General features: G+C 40.9%; 1 protein-coding gene across 4 annotated transcripts in view; it reads right to left on the bottom strand.

Annotated features, from left to right (window-relative positions):
- Positions 1-7,922: 7,922 nt before the first annotated feature.
- Positions 7,923-21,004, bottom strand: part of FAM110B (family with sequence similarity 110 member B) — a 113,115-nt gene continuing 100,033 nt past the window's right edge. For all 4 annotated transcript variants that reach the window (XM_063169072.1, XM_063169080.1, XM_063169088.1 and 1 more), the window contains one exon: positions 7,923-11,699. In XM_063169072.1, the coding sequence (XP_063025142.1) occupies positions 10,281-11,393 (1,113 nt within the window). In that variant the 5' untranslated portion in view covers positions 11,394-11,699 and the 3' untranslated portion in view covers positions 7,923-10,280. The remainder of the gene's footprint in view (positions 11,700-21,004) is intronic.

The raw sequence follows: 21,004 nt of genomic DNA, 5'->3' as shown, positions 1-21,004 counted from the left end.
TCCAAACAGCTGCAGCCTTGGCTTCTGGTTTCACCACTCAACATCATAATAATAAGGTCCAGGAGAAAGGATGTTCAGCTCCTGAGCAGAACTGAGATGTTCAGTTTCCTGATGTGGAAACATGGGGCTGGGAAAGAAACAGCAGTGGTGAAATGCAGGGCAAACACAGAGACAAGAAGCATGGCTCTGCAGAAGTATAACTTCCTACACCGTGGTGGGAAGGGACACGTGAGCCTGAGTGTGTCATTCCTCCCCACACCTACTAAATCACTGTAGAAATGCTGCTTATTTGCGGCAGCAAAATGTGGTGGCGTGCGGGGCAGGACTGACAACAGTTGCAGTTTGTTTTCAGCAGAAGCTCTGAGGGTGCCTGGTTTAGCACCTTGTTCTACGAGGTGGGCAGTTCCTTTCCAAAACCTTTAAGGGCTGCAGCTCCTGCCTCCACTGTCGCAGTGCCTCCCCCAAAGGGGGCGGTTTCTGAAGGGAACCAACTGAGAAAAATGTCCTGGACTCCTGGGCCTTTCCTATGGCTCTCATCTCTGCTGTGCTTCACTGCTGAGAGTACAAAGACCTCCAGTATTCTTATCTTGGCATTCCCCACTTAGAGGAATGAGAGAAGCATTACAAATGAGTCTGTAGGGATGTATTGTGAAAGCAGTAATAAAACTAAAAAGCCGGCACCGGTGGCCTTGGCCAGTCAGATCCTTTGGGAGCCTTGGGCAGCGAAACTGTTCCACATCCCTGCTCTGAAATGCCTGGCATTTAAATCTGGTGACAAGCTCTGCTCCTGCAGACTGCTCATGAGGAAGATCTTATGGTCAGATTGTCACGGTTAATATTATTTTCAGGTCACATTTCTGTTCTCCCTTCTACTCTCCTGCAGTCCATGTGCTAATGCCGCCTCTCTTCCCTTGCTGTCCCCCCACACCAGACACAACACTATCAGGATACACTAACATCAAGGTTGCTCTCAAAATTCATGCTCTCTTTCCTGCTTTCTCATTTAATGGTTTTAAAGACAGCAAGTCAATCTGCAGTTTTGGAGCCTTATAACTTACTTGTAGCTGTTGGCAAAGACACATGCAATAGTCAGCATCAGTCAGGAAAATTGTCTCTATGTTTTATTTTTAATAATATTTTTCTGAAGAAGTTTATCTCCATAATTCAGCTCTTTATAACCTACTAACAACCCTATATTATTATCTACGTGACATGCTCTCATCTGGCCCAGTAAAAAAAAGGTGCTGTGTGTCAATAATTGCCAGGAGTTCACACTGAATCTTTAACTTAATATTAAAAAAAACCCAAAAAAAACACCACTATTCACAAGCACATTTAGGCAAGGGATTAGATTTACTGCATGTTAATGTGAGCCTATAAATTATTCTTTAAAATACTGTATTAAAACATAATTAATTGCCTAAGCCTGGCTGGTGGCATGGCTTTGTAGAGCTAATCCCTCCTTCCAGTGCAGTCTGTCTTCCCCATACCAAGCACGTTGTGCTGCATCACAGAAGGGGCTGATGCAGCTGCAGGACTTCATTGCTCCTGAAGTCACACGAGCTCTGCCCTTCAGCATGCCCATCAGACCACTGACCTTTGCCCAGTATATACTGAATGAGTGCTCTGCCAACATTTCAACCATGGGAAATGCCATTTTTTACTCAGCAAAACGTGGCCAGGAAAGCCCTTTCCATAAGTTTTCAGCATATTCCACAATTTCATGGCATTACACATCTGTTCACTCAGCAGCCCCTGAACACAGCACGACCCTGAGCATCAGGTCTGTGTGGAACTGGTGTGGGAATGAGCCCACGAGAAAAATCTTCAATTTCACACCACAGCTGCCTTTGGGTATCACACCATCCATGTCTCTGAGCGATAATAGCACGTGGATGTCCTGCACATGGTGGGGGAATAGCCAGAACAGGGCCCTGAAGAGCTCTGCTTGCTTGGTCTCGTGCAGCAGTGCTGGAAATAGGACAATGACAGAAGTAAACACTTTTCCATGGTGACCTCCAAAGAGCAGAGTCCATCCCAAAAAATTCATAAGTGATCTCTCAAATAAATAACAGCCCATAAAGGTTTTTGATATCACAGCTGACTATATTAATGTGGTTTGGAGTAGGGCAAATTTGTTTTCAAATAGCACTGGTTGTACACTGCTCCTGTAAGACCTCATTGGTGGTTGGAGATGAGCAGCAGGGGCACCCCTGAGGCTTGATATGAATATTCATGATGGTTCATTAGTTTGTAGGTTTTCCATAATCTGCTCATTATCTGTTCAGTAAAAATTCAGAGAAAAAATATGTGCTATTTTTGTGTACAGACACACCCTGTACTGGGTGGGTAGGTCCTGACCTTCTCCCCACACCAGTACTGTGCTTCACCAAACCTCTTCCTTGCCTCGTCTCTGCAAGGTTTCACTCCTCCCATGGCTCCTACCTGCAGTGTCTGGAGGGATTTCCCCCTTGTACTTTTTGAGATGGCAGAATAATAGGTGAGAAAGTGGTAGAAAATTAGTGTATGATATTCACAATGCAGAGAAAGAAACCCTCATCCCCAAACAGGCCAAAATATTAAGTTCTCACAGCGGGTGAAATGCTGTCTGCCCCACTAAAGATCAGTAGCAAAGTTCCCATTGACTTCGATGAGGCTAGAATTTGGGTATTCATTTTTCCATCATCCTCCCAGATGAAGTGTCCAGAGATGTTTCAAGATTTCCTTACACCAAACAAGTTTTAAGGTTTCCCGAGGGGAAAACCCAGAATCATGGAATGACTTGGGTTAGAAGAGACCTTTAAAGGCCATGTAGTCCAATCCCCCTGCAATGAGCGGGGACATCTTCAACTAGACCAGGCTGCTCACAGCCTAGTCCAACCTGACCTTGAATGCCTCCAGGGATGGGGCATCCACTGCCTCTCTGGGCAATCTGTTTCCAGTATTTTAGCACACACAAAGCAAAAAATTTCTTCCAAATATCTAGTCTGCCTCTACCTTCTTTCAGCTTAAACCCAATATACCCTGTTTTATTGCTACCAGCTCTGTGATATATTTTTGCACTTTGTAAGTGCAGACACACACACACACACACGCACACACACACTTTATTAACTTCTTTGGTTCTGTTTGACTGTACAGCATCTGGGAGGAAAAAACACCAAACTTGCAATTTCATCAAAAAAAAACCAGCTAAAAATTGTTTTATGCTATAGCTCCATGCCTGTTCTCTACTTCCTTAATTCAATACCAGAGAATATACAGATTGATAAAAAGCTCCTATTTTCACTCGGTCTGTAGGAGAGGAGGAGGATGAACATTCTAGAAACAAAACCAAGGGAAATTGAAAGCATTTTGAAAGCTCATTGTTCAGAGTCATTAAACACAAAACAATCACAAAATCTGTTAGGTTGGAAAAGACCTTTAGGATCACCAAATGCACTGCCAAGCACTGCCAAGTTCACCACACAAGAACAAAACCCATGCCCCTGAGTGCCACATGTTCACATCTTTTAAATACCTCCACACAATGGCTGACTCTACCACACAATGCCTTTCCCCCTTATTCTGTCACTTGTTATTTAGGAGAAGATACTGACTCCCACCTGGCTACAACCTCCTTTCAGGCAGGCCTAGAGAGCAATAAGATCTCCCCCTAAGCCTCCTTTTCTCCAGGCTAAACAACCCCAGCTCCCTCAGCTGCTCCTCATGAGACTTGTGTTCCACACTCTTCACCAGCTCCATTGCCCTTCTCTAGAAGTGCTCCAGGACCTCAGCATCTGTTTTGTAGAAAAGACACCAGGTGGACCCATAAGTTTACAGAAAACCCATAAGTTTACAGAAAGCATTTTCAGATGGGATGATTGAGTTTTGTGCCAGTTTTGTGTAAGCTGATATGCTGTGAGGTATGCAAAACAATGAAGAAAATCAAGTCTGGCCAAAACCTAATACTGTAATTTTCATGCAGACACATTAATCTGTACTTCCCAGTCTTATTTGCAGGAGGTTAATAAATAAGACTCTGTTAGTTTTCTACTGCCCCCTACAATAATTTTAAAATTAAGAAACCCCTACCATCCAAAATTTTAGTAAAATAAGGTTCACATTCAGCTAAGCATCCTGTTACTTTAAGTCACTCCAAATCATCATTGGTACATTTCTAAATGCTGTGTGCTGAGAGTAGCAAAGATTTTACAGTTCAGAATGGCAAGACAGACTTCATAAAAAATTAATATACTTGAAAAGCAGGTCATTTATTAAAAGATCTTTTAAAAGCTTCCTTTCTTAAAAAGCAAAACTATCTGCCCACCTCCGCATCTCGTCTGAAAGCATTTGCATACACAGCTGTTCTCCAAATTTCAACCATGTTCCTTTTTTGTCTTCATGTTTTAAGACATGAATAGCAAGCATTTAGTGAAGCAGTACCATGGTTCAGCAAGTGCCTTCTGCTTCCACACACTGATTTATCCTGTCTGGTCCCAGACACTCAGGTACCCTTCTCTCACACACAGGATTAAAGTCTCAGACCTTTGGCCCCAGGGCTGCATGAGATGGCAGTTTGGGGACTTCAGCTTCTAAACCTTCTCTTACCACAGCTGAAGGATTTCCCACAAAAGTGAGGGTGAGGAGAAACGTTGTCTGTCCCTCCTGGATCTTCCACTGTCCTTTTGTTTTACAAGCCCTTTTAGCAAGTGCTTTCTCACCAGCTGCCTGGGAACTGCACATGCAGCACAAGTGGTCTGGATGCCAAAGGTGTAAGACACACAGGTACCCTGTTACCAAATAGCAGAAGGCAAAACAACAAATATTTCTTGGATAATGGACCCGTAGCATTCTGCTCACTGGAAATTGTACCACATTTGCACACTACTGTCCTCAAGCCAGCATTTTATTTGGAGACAAAGAAATAGCAGGACTATGCATTGAGTGAGATATGACAGAGAAAAAAAGACAATTTTGGACCAAGAGGTTGATACTTCTGAGATATGTTTGACATCCTGCAATTCATGAGTGTTTTCAATCCCTGCATCTTCCTGAAGAAGCACTTCTCGCTGTTTCATCTTGCCTGCAAATAACACGACACCCCAGAAAATTAAAAATAATCCATTAAAAAGATTACTAGCTTTTCAGGACATGGCAGCTCAACTGTACCCACAGAGTTACTCTCTTGGGAACAGGCTGTCATGAATACAGCGGTTATAAAAGACAGAACAAGTTGTGGGAAAGTTGCTTTGAAAGGAGGTTAAACGAGGAGAGTATGATGACCTTGGTCATAAGTTTCAAAGGAGAGATGATGTAAAAGTCAGACATCACAAGGGAAGGAAGACAGAAAAGAAGAAAGCTGGGAAAACTCAGAAAGGGCAAGACACCCAGAAGGTGGAGACGACTTGCTGTGCCAAAAGCAAGAAACAGTAATAGCAGAGATACTAGCACTCTCTTACTCTTGTCATAAGAGCATCATGAAAATTACTTTACATTTAGAAGAATGACATTCAAGAGAGTACTTTTTTGATTATAAATGATTGTTTTTCATTATTTTTTTTAAAGTCACTGCTTATTATTAATCAGTTTTGATGGGCAGCCACAACCAAGTTCCTAGGTAATCAAATGTAGAATATGCTTGAAGGCTGTTCATACCTTCCAGGTGCCTCCACTTTAGATTGCACTGCAGCCCAAGGGACATCAACTGAGTATTTAGCAATAATGTAGTAACTGTAACAAATGGTAGAACTCAGCTATTGATCACCATTTGGGCCTTCAGGGAGAAAAACAAAAGGCATTTATGGGTTAATACTTCTGACTGAAATGTGCTTATTTAGAGGTTCACTTAATAGATGCCATCATCAGGAGATAAAAGTCCTTACACTGAACAAACAATTTTAATGGCCTTTCCCATTAAGCTATGGATGACAATTTCAAAGGGCAGATTATTGGAGTCTTTCTGCTGACAGCAAGGAATGTCAAATGAATTCAGAATATCATTGAATATTTAAGCCATGGTAGCAAAGATTTTAATATAGAGCTATCTTATAATTCAGGACAAAACACCTTGACCAGTTTATTCTCCTGTATAGCACATTTATATCCACATTTATATTGAAATAGGCAATGGACCCTTACTGCTCCTGGGAACAAAACTCCAGATGCTCTTACAATCTAAGCTTAATGTGTTCAGTTACTGGTGTAGTAGTATTAATCACAATGGACAAGAGTTTTATGGCCTTGGAAAATGGAACCTCCCAGATTTGTTAAGACTACTTTGCTCAATAAAATGTTTCCTATAAACAAATGAGCTCTGAATATAATGTACTAAACATTATCACCCCATAATCAATAGGTATCAGGAAGACTGTTTTTGAGGTTTAGTTCCCTTCCTGTTCTCCTGCAGACTGCAATTATTCAGCTCTGTACTGCAGAGCTCCATTAGGCACTTTGTTTTTCATTCAATGACTAGAATCAAGTGCGTATGGCCTCCACGGATGGATAAACTGTTGTAAAAAGAGATAAGTCAGCAATACTGATTGGCTCTGTTGTCTGAGAATGCCTTTTGATTTTTGAATTACAGCCAAAAGCATCATCATTCTGTGTTTCCCCTTCAAAAGCCCTCGGTCACTCAGATGGTGCATACACTCACAGCACAGAGCTCTCCTTTGCAGAAACAGTATTCATAAAAAAAGACAATTTCGGTACTTGTATTTGTTGAATGTAAATTTGTGGCACAGATGTTTTATCTCTCATCTTTCATGACATTGTTACTATATAATATGAAGTGATCGAAAGGCCAGTTTTACTTTGATGCCCACCTCTTTGACTCACATAAAAGGTTTACCTCTGTACAAAGCTGTAGGTAGCTTTCAAAGGGTAATAGGTAGCTTTCAAAGGGTAATTGGTCACACCATTTTCCTCTTCCCTTCCCTCTCTGGCAAGCCAAAGTAACAGAACCACCATAAACCTCTGTGGTGGTTTCTTTTGTCTGGGTGTATGTGTGTGTGTATGAGCTCACACCAGTCACTGAAGACACACTGTATTTCCACTGCTGAGGCCAGTACTGTCAGTTCCAGCTTTCACAGGACAGGCTTGCATTTCCCTCCAGAGCTGCAACAAGAGCTGTTGTTTAGCTGTGAACACCTGCTCTGCACTTTGTACCTGGGTAAATGCCTGCTGGACACAGCAGGAACAGGACTAGAACAGGTTCCTGATGAAGCATTTCAGCTGGTTACAACTCTTTGTGAATTCAGCACTCAGCACTCAGGAATCTCCTAAGGCAGAATGCACTCTTGACATGACAGGATTACCCATCTGCAGATAATATATAATATTATGTTGTATAGAATGGTTATTCCCATTTGAATACAAAAACAATCAGACATCAATGATTTGGATTTTACACAAACATACAGGTAAAAACAAGACCATTGTCCTTGGGTGACTAATAATTAAATAATATCTGCATAAATGGCAATAAAGCGACAAATAAAGGCAATTGTGACCTGCTTGTTCAAAGCCTTGTGAACATTCTGCAATCCCATGATTTCTATTACTGCAACCTCACCAGAGTTGCAAGTCCAGCTGACTGTGAAGGTCTAGGCCCTGTAAAATCTTTTCCATGTGCACACTGTAGGAAGCAGGGACAGTGAAGGCAGATCAGCACCTGTGCTGTTCCAAAGGTGCTGCCTAAGATTTTGGGTGAGGAAACTCCCTCTTACAGATAGCTTACAACCCCTTTTGTGATTAAAAGGAAATGAATTTGATTTCTCAAGAGCTTGTGGCTTCCCCACAAACCTTGAGAAACAAATTCAGAATACTAGCAATATGCTCTAATCCATTTTCTAGATATAAAAGCTTCTTTATTACTGTTTTTGGCTGACAACACTTGAGATAGCATGTTTATCATCATTCTTAAAACACTTGAGAGAGAACAATGTGGGTGGATTTTTTATTTCGATTTTAACTTCTTTATTTCATTGCTGTACAGCTGCATTACACTTGGCTTTAATCCCTCAAGCATTATTTTCCTTGGCAAAACAGTCACTGAACTGAGCAGAACTTACTATTGGAAAAATATGCTTGAAAAACCAGTGTGATGTCAATGCCAACTGAAACCCATGGAGCTTAAAATGTCACAAATGGGCCTGTAGCTGAAATACAGAGCTCCTCTTTTTTTTTTTTTTTTTTTGTCTGAGCTAGGAATGTTGTAAGTCTTAGGTTGTGAAGTCAACTGTAAAAATCACAGAGTAGCCTCCTGAAGCTGAATGTGTGCTGAAACTGAATGTGTGCTTCCCTCCCTCCATAAACAATCATTTAGAGAACAATTATATAAAACTGGATGTAGGATAATTCCATAGGAAACAAATGACTGCATGGCTCCACTTCCAGTCTTGCCTGCATTAACTGTAGCTGTCTGTTATAACCTGGGCTACAGGCTTCTCAGAGAAAAGAGAGAACCCGACTTTGTAAAACATCTTTAATATTCAAATATATAAATAAGCACTACTGAAGAATAATTCAGAAGACTGCGGTGATTCATTACGAACAGATGCTATAAACGGGAACAGTAACATTGCTAGGTAAGGAAGAAGCAAGCTATTTTAGGAGTCTTGAAAATCTCTTCTAGTTCTTCAGACAGATCATGCTGCTATAGTTATTTTATAAAAAATTATATTCTGAAAAGCACTTTAGTAAAAGAAACCTTTTACTGGAACTATTATTTAACCAAGACCTTCTACAGCACTAAAACACACTGCAATTGAGTTCCTGATACAGTTTTAAGGATGGGAGGGGTGAAAATAAGAACAAAAAAACCCTACCATACCTGCACCAGGAGCTATTTATTAGCATAACACTCTTCCTTTTAAAGATTTTGTAACAACTGAAGTATATACAAAGTCTTACAGCATTTACACAATAAAAAAGTTTCCTATTAGCTGATGTAGTATAAGGTAGTGCTGCAATTTACTTCAAAGCATGAATACAATAAGAATGAAGCAGACCACTGTACTTTCAACTCCTCCACTACCACACCACCACTGTCAGTTGAAGTGACAGTTAATTAAACCACTGGGAAGACAGATTGTTGAAAGATTTGTAACAGGTTGATTCGCAGCACTAGCCATCTTAAGGAGGAAAAAAAAAGAGAAAAGAAAAGCTACATACTGTCATGTTTCTACACTTTCCTAGAGCTGGAACAAACTTTCACAGCCTTAGATATAACATATGCAAGACAACATAATCACATTTTTTCAGATATAGTTCAGCTACTGAGTGTATTTACTTCTGAATAGGAGGCGTTATATTGATATGGCTGTGTGTTTCCATTTTTTGTTCATTAACTCTTCAAATAGGTCTACAAAAAAATTAAGACAGCATGGAGTTTGTAGTCATGATGTATTTTGACTAATAAAGGCATTCAATATCAGCTATAGGATCTAATTATTCCTGTCAAAAGTTTAAGACCAGGAATCTTTGAGTAAAAATCAAACCCACAAAATCCTGTACCTGCGCCATTGTCATCTGTCGACTCCAACTTTCTTTAAGCTTTTCCAACTGGTATAATACAAAATCATTAAAATGCTTACACCAACCCAAATGCAAATCTCAGTTTATGAGAGGTCAAGCAGATTCACTAGACTACTTCTGCTGTAAAACAGAGGGAGCTTACCTAGGAAAAATAAACTTTTACTGAACAGTGCCTTACTACAAGTAGGGATATATAGTTTAACAATGATACATAATTTAAGAACATAGCATTCTTTGCCTTTTAGAAACAGCTTTCGTGTGCCAATAATGCACTTTCTACAAGAGATAAGGCTACTTTGCCTATCGTTGTATGCCTAAACCTCATATTTCGGCCAATTCCACTTTTCTTCCCCAAAAAGGGATTCTGTTTCAACTTGGAAACAAGTAAAGTCAGTTGACAATATCTGTATTAAGACAAAAAGTGACATATATAAAATCCACGAGGAACCACATAAATACCAAAGAAGTCATATAACCTTTCCATGTAAACACTTTGATTATACTGAAGCCCTAATCAGATTCTTGTCTTAAACTTTTGGCAGATAATGTGTATGCTCAGCCAGGCTTTGTAGTTAGTTACTGTTCAAGTGGAAGCCAGGTCAGCTCACATGTTGACAGGCATGCAACTTGGAAACATTGCACAACAAGCAACACAAAGATTTGAGAAGGGTACAAGACTTCAAGTAGACTTCACAACCCTTCACAAACTGAATATTCACAGACAAAGATACAGTCCTTGCTTTTTTCTACGGTGGATTTCTCTCTCACACATGGGACACTTTCTGTGACTCTCTAGCTTGCTTGATGCTATACAACCACTTGATGATTCTGGCATTCCTTTCAATGGCAGAAATGCCGTATGGCACACGGTCATTGGCACTGTCATCATTTCTAAGGTCACTGTTGCTGTCCTGAGACTGTTCACAGTCTGAGCTAATCATGCTTGCACTGCGAAAGTTGAGGGATATAATATCAGAGTTAGCCCTTGCAAAGTTTTCCATCCCAAGGTTTTCAAGCTCTTCAGGATCCAGTCCGCAGTAGTTAAAGAATCGTTCAACGTCTGCGTCAACGCGAAAGTATCTGTCGCTTAAGTCTGATTTTGACCGCTGTAGGGAGGGTCTTCTACTAACTCCGCACCCAGACTCCACTGCCTCAATCTCTGGGGACTTCAGGGTGGCAATGGCAGCGATTTTGGGCTTTGGAGGCAGAGGTGGGGCTGAACTACTGCAGGGTATTGCTTTTAAGGGCTTTGCACTAGTTACTTTCCTAATGTCTGAAGAGCTGTGAGAGACATGCAAGAAAGTCTCTGCTGACTGATCTAGGAGCCTTCTGCTGACATTGGAGCTGCTCTCCTGGGGGCTGCTCCGGCCCTGCGTGGGGTAAACCTTCAAGGATTCGGCGAACGAGTGTCGGTTCAGCTCTGTCGAATCGGCCCTGTGGGGTGGCCAATTTCGGGGACCGTGCTTATGCCCTGAGCCTGAGCTGGAGCCTTCAGAGCTGTTGATGATGTTCTTCAAAATCTCGAGTTTCAGATTTTCTCTCTGGACTCCACTCTCAGTCTTTGCATTGTTGCTGAAGACTTTCAAGGTGGGGCTCCCCAGCGCTCGCTTGGCCGCGGGACAGACCGGCGGCTTCGCCAGCACCGCCGGCTTCACAGGCTCCTGCTTGGCATTGATGACCTCCTGGCTCTTGACGTATTTCGCCTTGTCGGCTTCGAGCCTCTCCACCGCACTCAGTCTTTTTGGGTTAGGCTCCGCCTGCCTGCGAAAATAGTCGGGTCCTTTGTTCAGGATGCGGAGAGGAACGGCAGATGTGAAAGTCACGGCAGGGCTGACCGGCTTCACCATGCTACCTGTCGGTAATGTTTCTGTAGGCATGTTTGGTGGTCTTTCCCCCGCAGCCGTTTTGGATTCTTCTCTGGGATCTCCTAAATGCACGGTGCAGAAACATGTACATTAAGCACAATGAATAGCCGATGAATCCTGGGATCTGAGCGTTAGCAGCAGTGCCTCATCTCACAGCTCATTAAATAGCACTGCGTTTCTCTTTTAAAGGCAGCCTTTGTAGGGCAAGGGCACCCGACACAAGTCCGTATTAGTCCGCTCCGCTGGCTCCTTTCTTCTCGCTGAAAGATGTGGGAGTCTGGCCGTCCCCCCTGCGCTCCAGGAGCGAGCGGCAGCGATCTGAAAGGCAGAATAACCAACCACACGTTAGCGGGAGCGCCTGACATCAGAGCGATAGCAACAGCCGCCTCCCGGCCCTCCTCTGCCTCTGCCTCTGCCTCCACCCGGGAGCGGCCACTGCCGCACAGGCAGCACACACGGAGCCCCTGCCCAGCACCCTCTGCACCTCACAAGATGTGAAATCGTTTGATGTTTACACTCTGAACTTGGATTTAACAAAATTATATTGGGGGGAAAAAAATTCTAAAAAAATTAAGCCTCATCACAATACAGCCATACATTTCCAGAGGGAGAAAGGGAAGCAGAATGAGACAATTCAGAGACTTGAAGCCACACATCTCCCAGTAAAAAAAGCACTTATTACTAATATATTTGGCTTAGTTAAGTAGATTTGTGAACATGTTTTATCTCTAACCCCCAAACATTTTTCTCCTTATAGGCAACATACTGTATAAATCTCAGCAATCAAGTGTATTTTCCTTGCTCATTAAATTGTCCAGAAAACAATCTGGTCTAAAAAGCAGAGAGCAAACAGAAACATGAAGAGTTTTAATTGCAATGCACATCCTTCATTGCTAATCAAATACAGAATGAACAAATAAAACCAGGAGATGTCACTAAATCCACCAGTTCCAGTTCCTAGTTTGTTTGAACATTGGTATCTATAGCACTGGTACTCCAGCAATAAAAGAAGGCCTTCCAAGCTCTCATGATCACCTTACAGGCTTAACAGAACAACAAAAAGTGTCTTTAGTTTTTTATGTAAGATTTTGAGAACATGAAAAGCCATTGTGACTGGGTTTGAAAAAGAAGAACTTGTCTTCAACATGTGGATAGATATAATAACTCAGGTTTTCTATCAAGCCGTAAGTACAAATAAAATTTCTCTTCATCTAAATTATTTTAAGGCTTTATCACTGAGATTGTCACAACAGTCTAAAATCCAACACCATGGATGATATTACAAGTGCTGAAACAATTTTTCCTAAACGAGGCACTGAAGGGCACTTACCATGGAATCTACTTTTCAAGCAGTGATTTTGCTAATGGGTCTCATTTGTTTTATTACTGCCCCATTAATCTATGCTGCCCTCTTTAATATCCCATTTCTATTATCACTGTAATCTTCAGGGAGAGAAAGAAAAGCAGCTGCTCCTTCTTCACTCTATCTTAAAGAACACAGAACAGCATCCTTCTCTGGAATGATTTGCTTTCATGTTGCTGTCATCCTATGTGTTCTCATCCATCAATGCCCAACTTGAAATTCCAGTGCAAGTTACATTAACAGTAAAAACAAAACAACCTCAATCACTGATGACCAGAAACATATGATATATATACATTAAACACTTTCTACATATTATCCAAGGTCAAAGCGAGCAAATAAAATATACAAATGCTATAATGAGATTATAGGAAAAAGCTGAGCTTTCTCCTGAAGGCTCACTGTCACAAGCATTCTTCAAATACAAACTAACATATTTAGGTGGGTGATAAACCAGACAGAGATTCAGTGCAATTGAAAGGGTAGTGAAATGTTAATTAAGCTTCTCTTTCAATGCTGTTTTATAAATCCTAGTGCTAACTCCTCAGCAGTTGACTTCCTGAATTTAAACTAAATCTTCCTGAAAGAGAAAAAGCTTTCCTCGTTTGAATCAACATACTTATTGATACTGTTTTGAAATTAAGTATGATACTTCCAAATGCACAGAAGGCAATTCCAACTTGCATCTGCACACACATTTCTCTTCCGTACACATAAAGCAAATCTTTCCACATTGCCAGCTCAGAGCTGGATGGCTAAATGCCTGTAGAAATATCCCATTCGTGTGTATATTTAATACTTGTGTGCAGAAATCAAATCTGTGTGAGAGCAGGGGCTTTGTCAAGAGGAAAAAAAACCCACAAACAACCGAGCTCTTTGTACTTAACACTGTTCACCCAACTGAGTTAATACTACTTGAGCAAGCAAGAGAACTCTCCTGCTAGACCACTGTCATTAAAGGTGACCATGTCCTGCCCCTGAGGACAGCTGCCAACTCCATTCTCCTCCTGGTGAGTGGCTCTGCACACTGCTACAGATCAGAGCTATGGGAACCCAGGCCTCCAGCTCGAGGCTGCTTTTGCAAGTCTTTTCCCAGCATTTAACAACTTCCTCACTTTGGATAGCCTTCATCAATGTCAGCAAGCATTGCCCAGTAGGCTGAGCGTCCACATTGGCTTCAGCACCACACTTAAAAGGGAACAAAAAGAAGAAAAATAAATCCCACAATGCACACATGTTCTTTCGAGAGAACAAGTGTGCTTGCCTGCAAGCACGTATGGAGCCAGGTGCCCCGGAGTCAATGGGAGTATGCTACAACTGGCAGTGTGCTTCAGGCATGTCTAGAAAGAAAAGCAAGAACCTGGTGAGGAGCCAGGACAGAAATGTCCACCTGAGCCAGCACAGGGAGCCTGGGGGGTAGCAGCCAAGTGGTGATGTGGCCAGCCATGGAGGCTTTGTACCTGTGGGGCTGCTGCTATGAACTAAGGAACATACAGCTATGAAAAGAGATCAACTTTTTGTGCATTGTTTAAATTGCTCCATTTCACTGAAGTGCTGTATTTGAGTATCACCAGAAAGCTTATTCAGTATTCTCATCTCAGAGAGAGAAAAATTACTAACTAGATACAGTTAAAAAAGAAAGTGTGATGAAAGAGAGGTGGATGAATGTAAAATCTAATGAAACTTCTGCCTGTGCTGGTGATTGCTGCAGGCTGTTCCTACTGCTAACTGGGAAAATGAGCTCAAGTTTTACCAGCTTCTCTTCTGTCCATGGGCACCTGAAACATCACAGCAACACTACAGAACCTTGCTACTTATTAATTTTATTGTTAATGATAAGAGGCTGAGAGCAGCAGTACAGTGTTGTCTCGGGAAGACTGAGATTCCAGTTGTGAAGATCATCATTGCAGCAATCAGGGCATAGAAATGGCTCTTTTCTGGCTTAAACTCCAAAGAAACTCATGGCTTAGGCATCTGAATTCCCTTTTCCTGTTGGGAACATCTCTGGTACCAGTAATATCTTGCAGAAACTCAAAGGCAAATAGGTTTTCTTCACCCACTCCTAGAAAATGTGTGAAGTATATCTAGGGATCCAAGAAATGTTCCTTTCTCTCTGTTTATCCAGAGATCTGCTGTACAGGGGTAATCTTTCTATGGACTCAACTGTTTTCAGGATTTACTCTGGATTTCCATTACTGCTCTTCCTTACAAAACTACTAGACTTAAGAAATTATTTCAAGGAAAACAAAGACAAAAACCTTACAGTTGCATTCAAACATAGTTCTATTTAATACCATGTATACATTAATAAAACCTGTCTGAAAGATCTTACTGAGCTCCTCTAATATCCCACAACTATTGCACACTTGCTGAGCAGAATACAAAATGCACAAAGTTTTGGGTTTTTAAAGCTGCATTTTCGGCCAGACAATTCAATCCAGGATTCCTTTGTGGCAGAGGCAGAGATTCAAAGCACTTAATTCATTCTAGGCATCACAATTTAATCACTCCTGAGTCCATAATATGCTTGTCAGATATTCATATTTAAATAACCAATGCACTATCTGCATGATTTAGGGGAACACAACACAGCCTAGAGCAGCAATAGCTATACAAGTAACATTAACTACAAATAAATCTCCTATAAAATATTCTTTCCTTACTTTAAAACTGAGGCAGTAGGAAGACATAAACTATGCAGAAACTTCGGAATCCTAGGTCCATATATTTTAAATATGCAGTTTCTTGAAATGTATGGGAAATTTATGAGCAGACTCCATTGTGGCAAGTATTTATTTCTAGCACTATTATGAATACAACAGTATTGTACAATAATAGAGTTCATTTTTTCCTCTCATACCTAAAATTGCATTCTAAACACAGACTGACTGAATGGTGTCAACTGACAGTAAATGACACACTTCCCTCCTCCGCTCTGTGGTGTCCTGTAGCTCCTACGCGTTTGGCCACATTTCACCCAGTCGTTGTCTAAAAGCATCCACAGAAAGGCATTACATATTTTAGCAGTATTCAAGTTACAGAAAAAGCAGCAAAAAAGCCATGTGAAAATGTGGTCTAAATGAAATGAGTGAAATGCCTGTCCTTGACTTTGGTGAGGACATTGCTTCACCTGACAAAGTCACAATGAAGCTCATTCTCCTAATTCATCCCTCTGGGACAGCAGATGAAGGGATTGCACAGAAGGGAGGATGATGTATAGTGGATAAATATAATGAAGGCTGACAGCCTTTACTCTGCCTTTCTTTATATTTAAAGGCCTGTGTCAATTTTATTTTCCAGGTGATAAAATATAACTACCACTACCTCAAGATGCACCATAACAAGACATAAATTCCAGTACAAGTAATCAAGAAGTGGCTGCAACAGGACTCAAAGAGATCACAAAACAAAACCTACACAGGAATGCAGGACACAGATGGAAAATGTCAGGTTCCCCTAACACCTGGGTGCCCTTCAGAGCTGCAGGCCCCATTATGAAGATACTGGTTATTTAACAGTCACTGCAAAGCCTACAAATGAGAGCTTCACTGAGAATCACAGGCTACAGGTCTGTGTGCTAAGTTATACTAATATGTATGCCTAAAACTGATACAAGTTATTCTGTAGACAATTGTCATTGTAAACCTCACATATGTATGTTACTAAGTTTAAAAAAACAGGCAAAGCCTAAGTAAACTTGGCTGAAATTGATAAAACGTCATGCATATCCAGAATGGCAGCAGTATTTCATTTTTTAAGCCAATTTTAGATAAAGATGTGTATGCTGTGTAGTCTTGGTCCCATATAATATTAACTGTCAAGATAAAGCATGAGGAGATGAAATAGTGTTTCAGATCTCCCATCACTCAAAATACAAATGAAAGTGCCTGTTTTCAACTCTGTTCCTCCCTAAAATGTGGTACAGTGAACAGCAAGAGCAACAGGCATCGGTTCAAGCATACATTTAAACCTTCAAAAGGTCATGAATAATGTGAACTACAGTGACCTGAAACGGAGAGTGGCAGAATTACAAGGCAAGAAAAATTTCCACCAAAGGGAAGGCAGTAACTTTGGCAAAGGCAGTCACTTTTCACTGCTGATGTGTTACTTCCAACCAAAAATACCAAACTACAACTAACATTGTTTGCAATAGCTTGCATAGCTGAGCATAATATGGGCTGATACATTTATGCTAATTCTGCTTTGCTCTTACATCAAAGGCTTTTAAGACAAAACTCTCCATAAATACCACAGTGTCACCACTGAGCACTCTTTCTATTTTAATATGCTAAATTTCTATTTTAATATTTAAAATGATGAGGTTTAAAGCAGGACATTGCCATAACCAGAAATGCTAACACTGTTAAGTTGAAATAGCTGCTGGGAAATCCATGGAGGTATAAACATCTGGAAAACAGGGAAGCAACCTAGCAGCTGTACTTACATACTAACCCTGTAATGTATGCCTAGATCTCACTGGGAGCTGGATACAGATACTTCTTTGAAAGAAAAAACTTTAGGAAGTATTTTGCTTCTTTTTAGTTCTAAAATCCATCTCCTACCCAGTAGCAGTAATCCACTCCCAGGGATGCTTCTGGGATAAATACTGCCCCATAGATACCTCACAATGATGAAAACTCTGATTTCTTTCAACAGGCTGCATAAATGCAGAAGAAAGCCCAGAAATGAAATTCCCCTTTTTCCAATGAGACAGTACAAACCAAAAGAAAATATCTTATTATTTACTACAAGCTGTGTTTATAAAAGTTGTGTTTGTAAATCAGTTTTGTTTTCTCTGGACCCCTGTTTTGCTCAGACAGCATTGTGTTCTTTGCAATAATTTCAGTTGCTTACTTAAAAAAAAAAAACCCAAAAAACACAAACCAAAACAGCAAAGGGCCTAAAAAATTATAATAAGGAATATGATGTTTTCCTGGATTTGTAGCCTTATGTGAATATTTCTATTTCAGTGTGCATTTTATGAGAATAATAAACACTTCACAAAGTTTTAGGAAACACCCTTACTACTTGTTCATCAGCCAGTGGCAATGGTCTCAAATATAAACTACTTTTATACTTTTAATTCCACATCTATCCATAACTGTAACATTTTAAATTTACAGCCTCCTCCTTACAAGGCCACAACTCCCAGTTTATCCTGTGGGCTCCTGAGCCTACACAGTTTTCCTAGGATCTTTTATGCACTTTTAAAGATCAACACAATCCCCTTCTTCAATACAGGATACTTGGCTCTGGTGTTCAGCTACATTTCAGAGGTTCATCAAGCCCTGATAGAGGTCCCTGCTGTACCAAGTCCCACCTGCTTGGTCCCTCTTCTCTGGAAAAAGGGAGGGTTCTCTCCTACTTCTGTAAGATGCAGTAACTGCTGCTATCTGCACTACCCTCCCCTTTTCTTCTACTGATAGGAAAAACTAGCATCTCATCTTCTTGCTGCTGGTAGATGTCCTTCATGGCCATGTTTGGAATTGGCATCCTGGTAAATCAACCTTTTTTCCTGGTAGTAGTGCTTCCAATGTGTGTGGGGAAAAAAAAGTTAATTGGGGGTTCACTGCTGTAAAGTAGGGGAACACGGGGAGACAGAACAAAAAATTATTTCAATTATGAAGAACAGCAAAAATGTTTTAAATGGAAAACTTTTCATTTTAGTTTCCATCTCAAGACCATGGTAATTCTTAACAAGCCCACTTTCAGAGTGAGACATATTTTAAGCCACCAAAAATCTTATGGCAATAAGTTCCATAGAAATCATATGCACTTGCAAAGAAGGAAATAAAAATCTATCCGCAAAAATGTGGAGATACATCTGCAAAACACCCTCCTTCTAGTTTTACTACAGACACATCACCTCACTAGCAGGATTCTCAGACTCCATCACCTACGTGGTACCCCCAATACCACTGCCAAGTCTGGTCCTCAACAGCAGAAGCACAAGTCTCATCAGTAATCAGGCAGCTGGGAAACAGCCCAGTAACTTCTGCAGCATCCCTCACCAAAAAAATTATAGCTATAAACTCACCTACAGAACATACATCTTGATAGCAGTATTTTCAAAATGCCAATTCTGAACCATTTGTCACACTGGGATAAATTAAACATAGTCCTAAATTCTTTAAATGTTTGAAAACCTGTATGAATGTTAAAGCACTCTACTGCAGCACAGCAGTGCAGCTACGGGATTAGACTAAGGGATGTCACCTTTATTACACAATGGAGTATGCCCTAAAACATAAACCACTTTGGCTTAGAAGAACCTTTTATCTTGGAAATACTAAAAAATCAAACCAGATTTAAATGGATAAATGCAGGTATAGATTTTAAAAATGAATGTTTATATTAAATGTGCAGTGTGCCTACCAACACAGCCTTGTAGTCAAAGATTTAAGGACCCATGACCAGAAGACTTTTGTAGGTTCATCCCCTTCCTGGCTATTGCTGCATGGCAACATCAAGTTGAGCCTTCAAAACTCATCAGCACTGAAACACACACACCTAAATGGCATTTTCTGTGGGGAAACAGAGTCTCTGCTCACCACTTAGGTGACAGCAGTACTCATAAAATCTTGGGTAGCTGATATTTAAGCTTGGATCTCACCACAAAGCGCATGTTCCTGTGCCAGTACTTTTCTCCCTCAACTAATACATTGAGAATCACTTCTGAGCTCTTCTGCCTGCCTACAAGGCCTCAGCTATGTCCTGAACATCAAACCAAGTCAAAACCTGGACGCTTTCCTCATCTCCTATATGACTTCTTTGGCTGCTCATCTCCCCTGTTTCACTTCTTTGGAAGGGAACTGTGAAAAATCTGGAATGATCACGAGCATGTAGGATAGAAGGTATGTTCGGGGAAAGAGGGAAAGGGGCCCCATGGGCATGCCCCAAGCACCCATGCCACCTAGCTTAAGTGAAGTTCTTATTTCTGCTAAAAACCATGCAAACAACTAAGCCTAATGATAATTCCCAAACTGTAGAAAAACCAGGGATCTCCTCTCCTTGGTCAGTCACATTGTCTCATCCAGCAGGTACCTGCCAGACCTTAAAACAGAGCCAGAGCTGGGGAGGATGACCAAGAAAACACTTCCTCCTCCACCAGATTTGGAGTCCAGACTGGAAGCAGCCTTCCATGGCAGATACTCAAAGTACCAGGCTACACCTTGTATTATACAAATGTCTCAAATGTGGCTGTCAAGGGTGCCAGGCTCTTTCCAGTGGTGCCAGTGACAGGATAAGGAGCAATGGCCAAAAACAAAATCAGAGGAAGTTTCACAGAGGAAGAACTTCCTTACACTGAGGGTGGCAGAGCACTGAACAGGCTGCCCAGGGAGGTTGTGGAGTTTCCCTCCCTGGAGATATTCAAAATACATCTGCACACCTTCCTGTGTCACCTGCTCCAGGTGACCCTGACTTGGCAGGTGGGCTGGATGAGGTGATCTCCAGAGGTGCCTTCCAACCATAACAATTTTGTGATTCAGTATGGAGAGACAGATCCTTTTCCAGCATTTTCTTTCAAAAGCTTCCACTTTAAAACAAACAAACAAAAAAGTACTAGCAAGGTTTCTTTAAATAAAGAGCAAAAAAAAAGACCACATATGGTACTTGACAAGGAAATTGGTTTACTAACCCTGCTCCAGTGCAATTAAATGATTTCTAGCAAGTAGGACATTTCAGCTGAATAGGAAGACCAACTCGGTTCTTCCTCAGGAGGTGAGAAACTTGCCCCAGTTTGGGGACTGGGGATTTGATCCAATCTCTCATTTCTCAAAAGAGTTCAGCAATCTCTGATTTTATGTACATAAACACTGCTGCCAGCTTGTTCATGTGGGAATGGCAAAAATTTACCCAACTGTCATAAAGGGCCCAAGGCCCTGAAATATCAAGCTGCCATGATTAGACTCTTGGTTATTGATGAAAGTTCTCTAAAACTGTTTACAATGAGAAATGCATTAAAGGAGCATAGCATCATAGGTATGAACAGATTTTATGTGAGAAATAACCATAAACCCACAATGAAAACAGCATCAGTTGGACACTCCCTTGCAGTTACTCATCCTGCAAAACTCCAGAAATGTTCAAATACACGAAAACCCAAAGTAAACAAACACAGCCCAGAAAAGAAAAACAATTCCAACAATTTATGCAGTGAAAAAACCAGAAACCATAAAGAGCTATTATAAATAGAAAAAGACCCCATACTTAAAATTTTCTTTCCTTTAGAGATGTATGTAGTAAAAGAATCTTTTGA

The sequence above is a fragment of the Melospiza melodia genome, chromosome 1 (assembly GCF_035770615.1).
Source record: "Melospiza melodia melodia isolate bMelMel2 chromosome 1, bMelMel2.pri, whole genome shotgun sequence".
Lineage (NCBI taxonomy): Eukaryota > Metazoa > Chordata > Aves > Passeriformes > Passerellidae > Melospiza > Melospiza melodia.
This window is presented reverse-complemented; position numbering and strand designations above follow the sequence as displayed.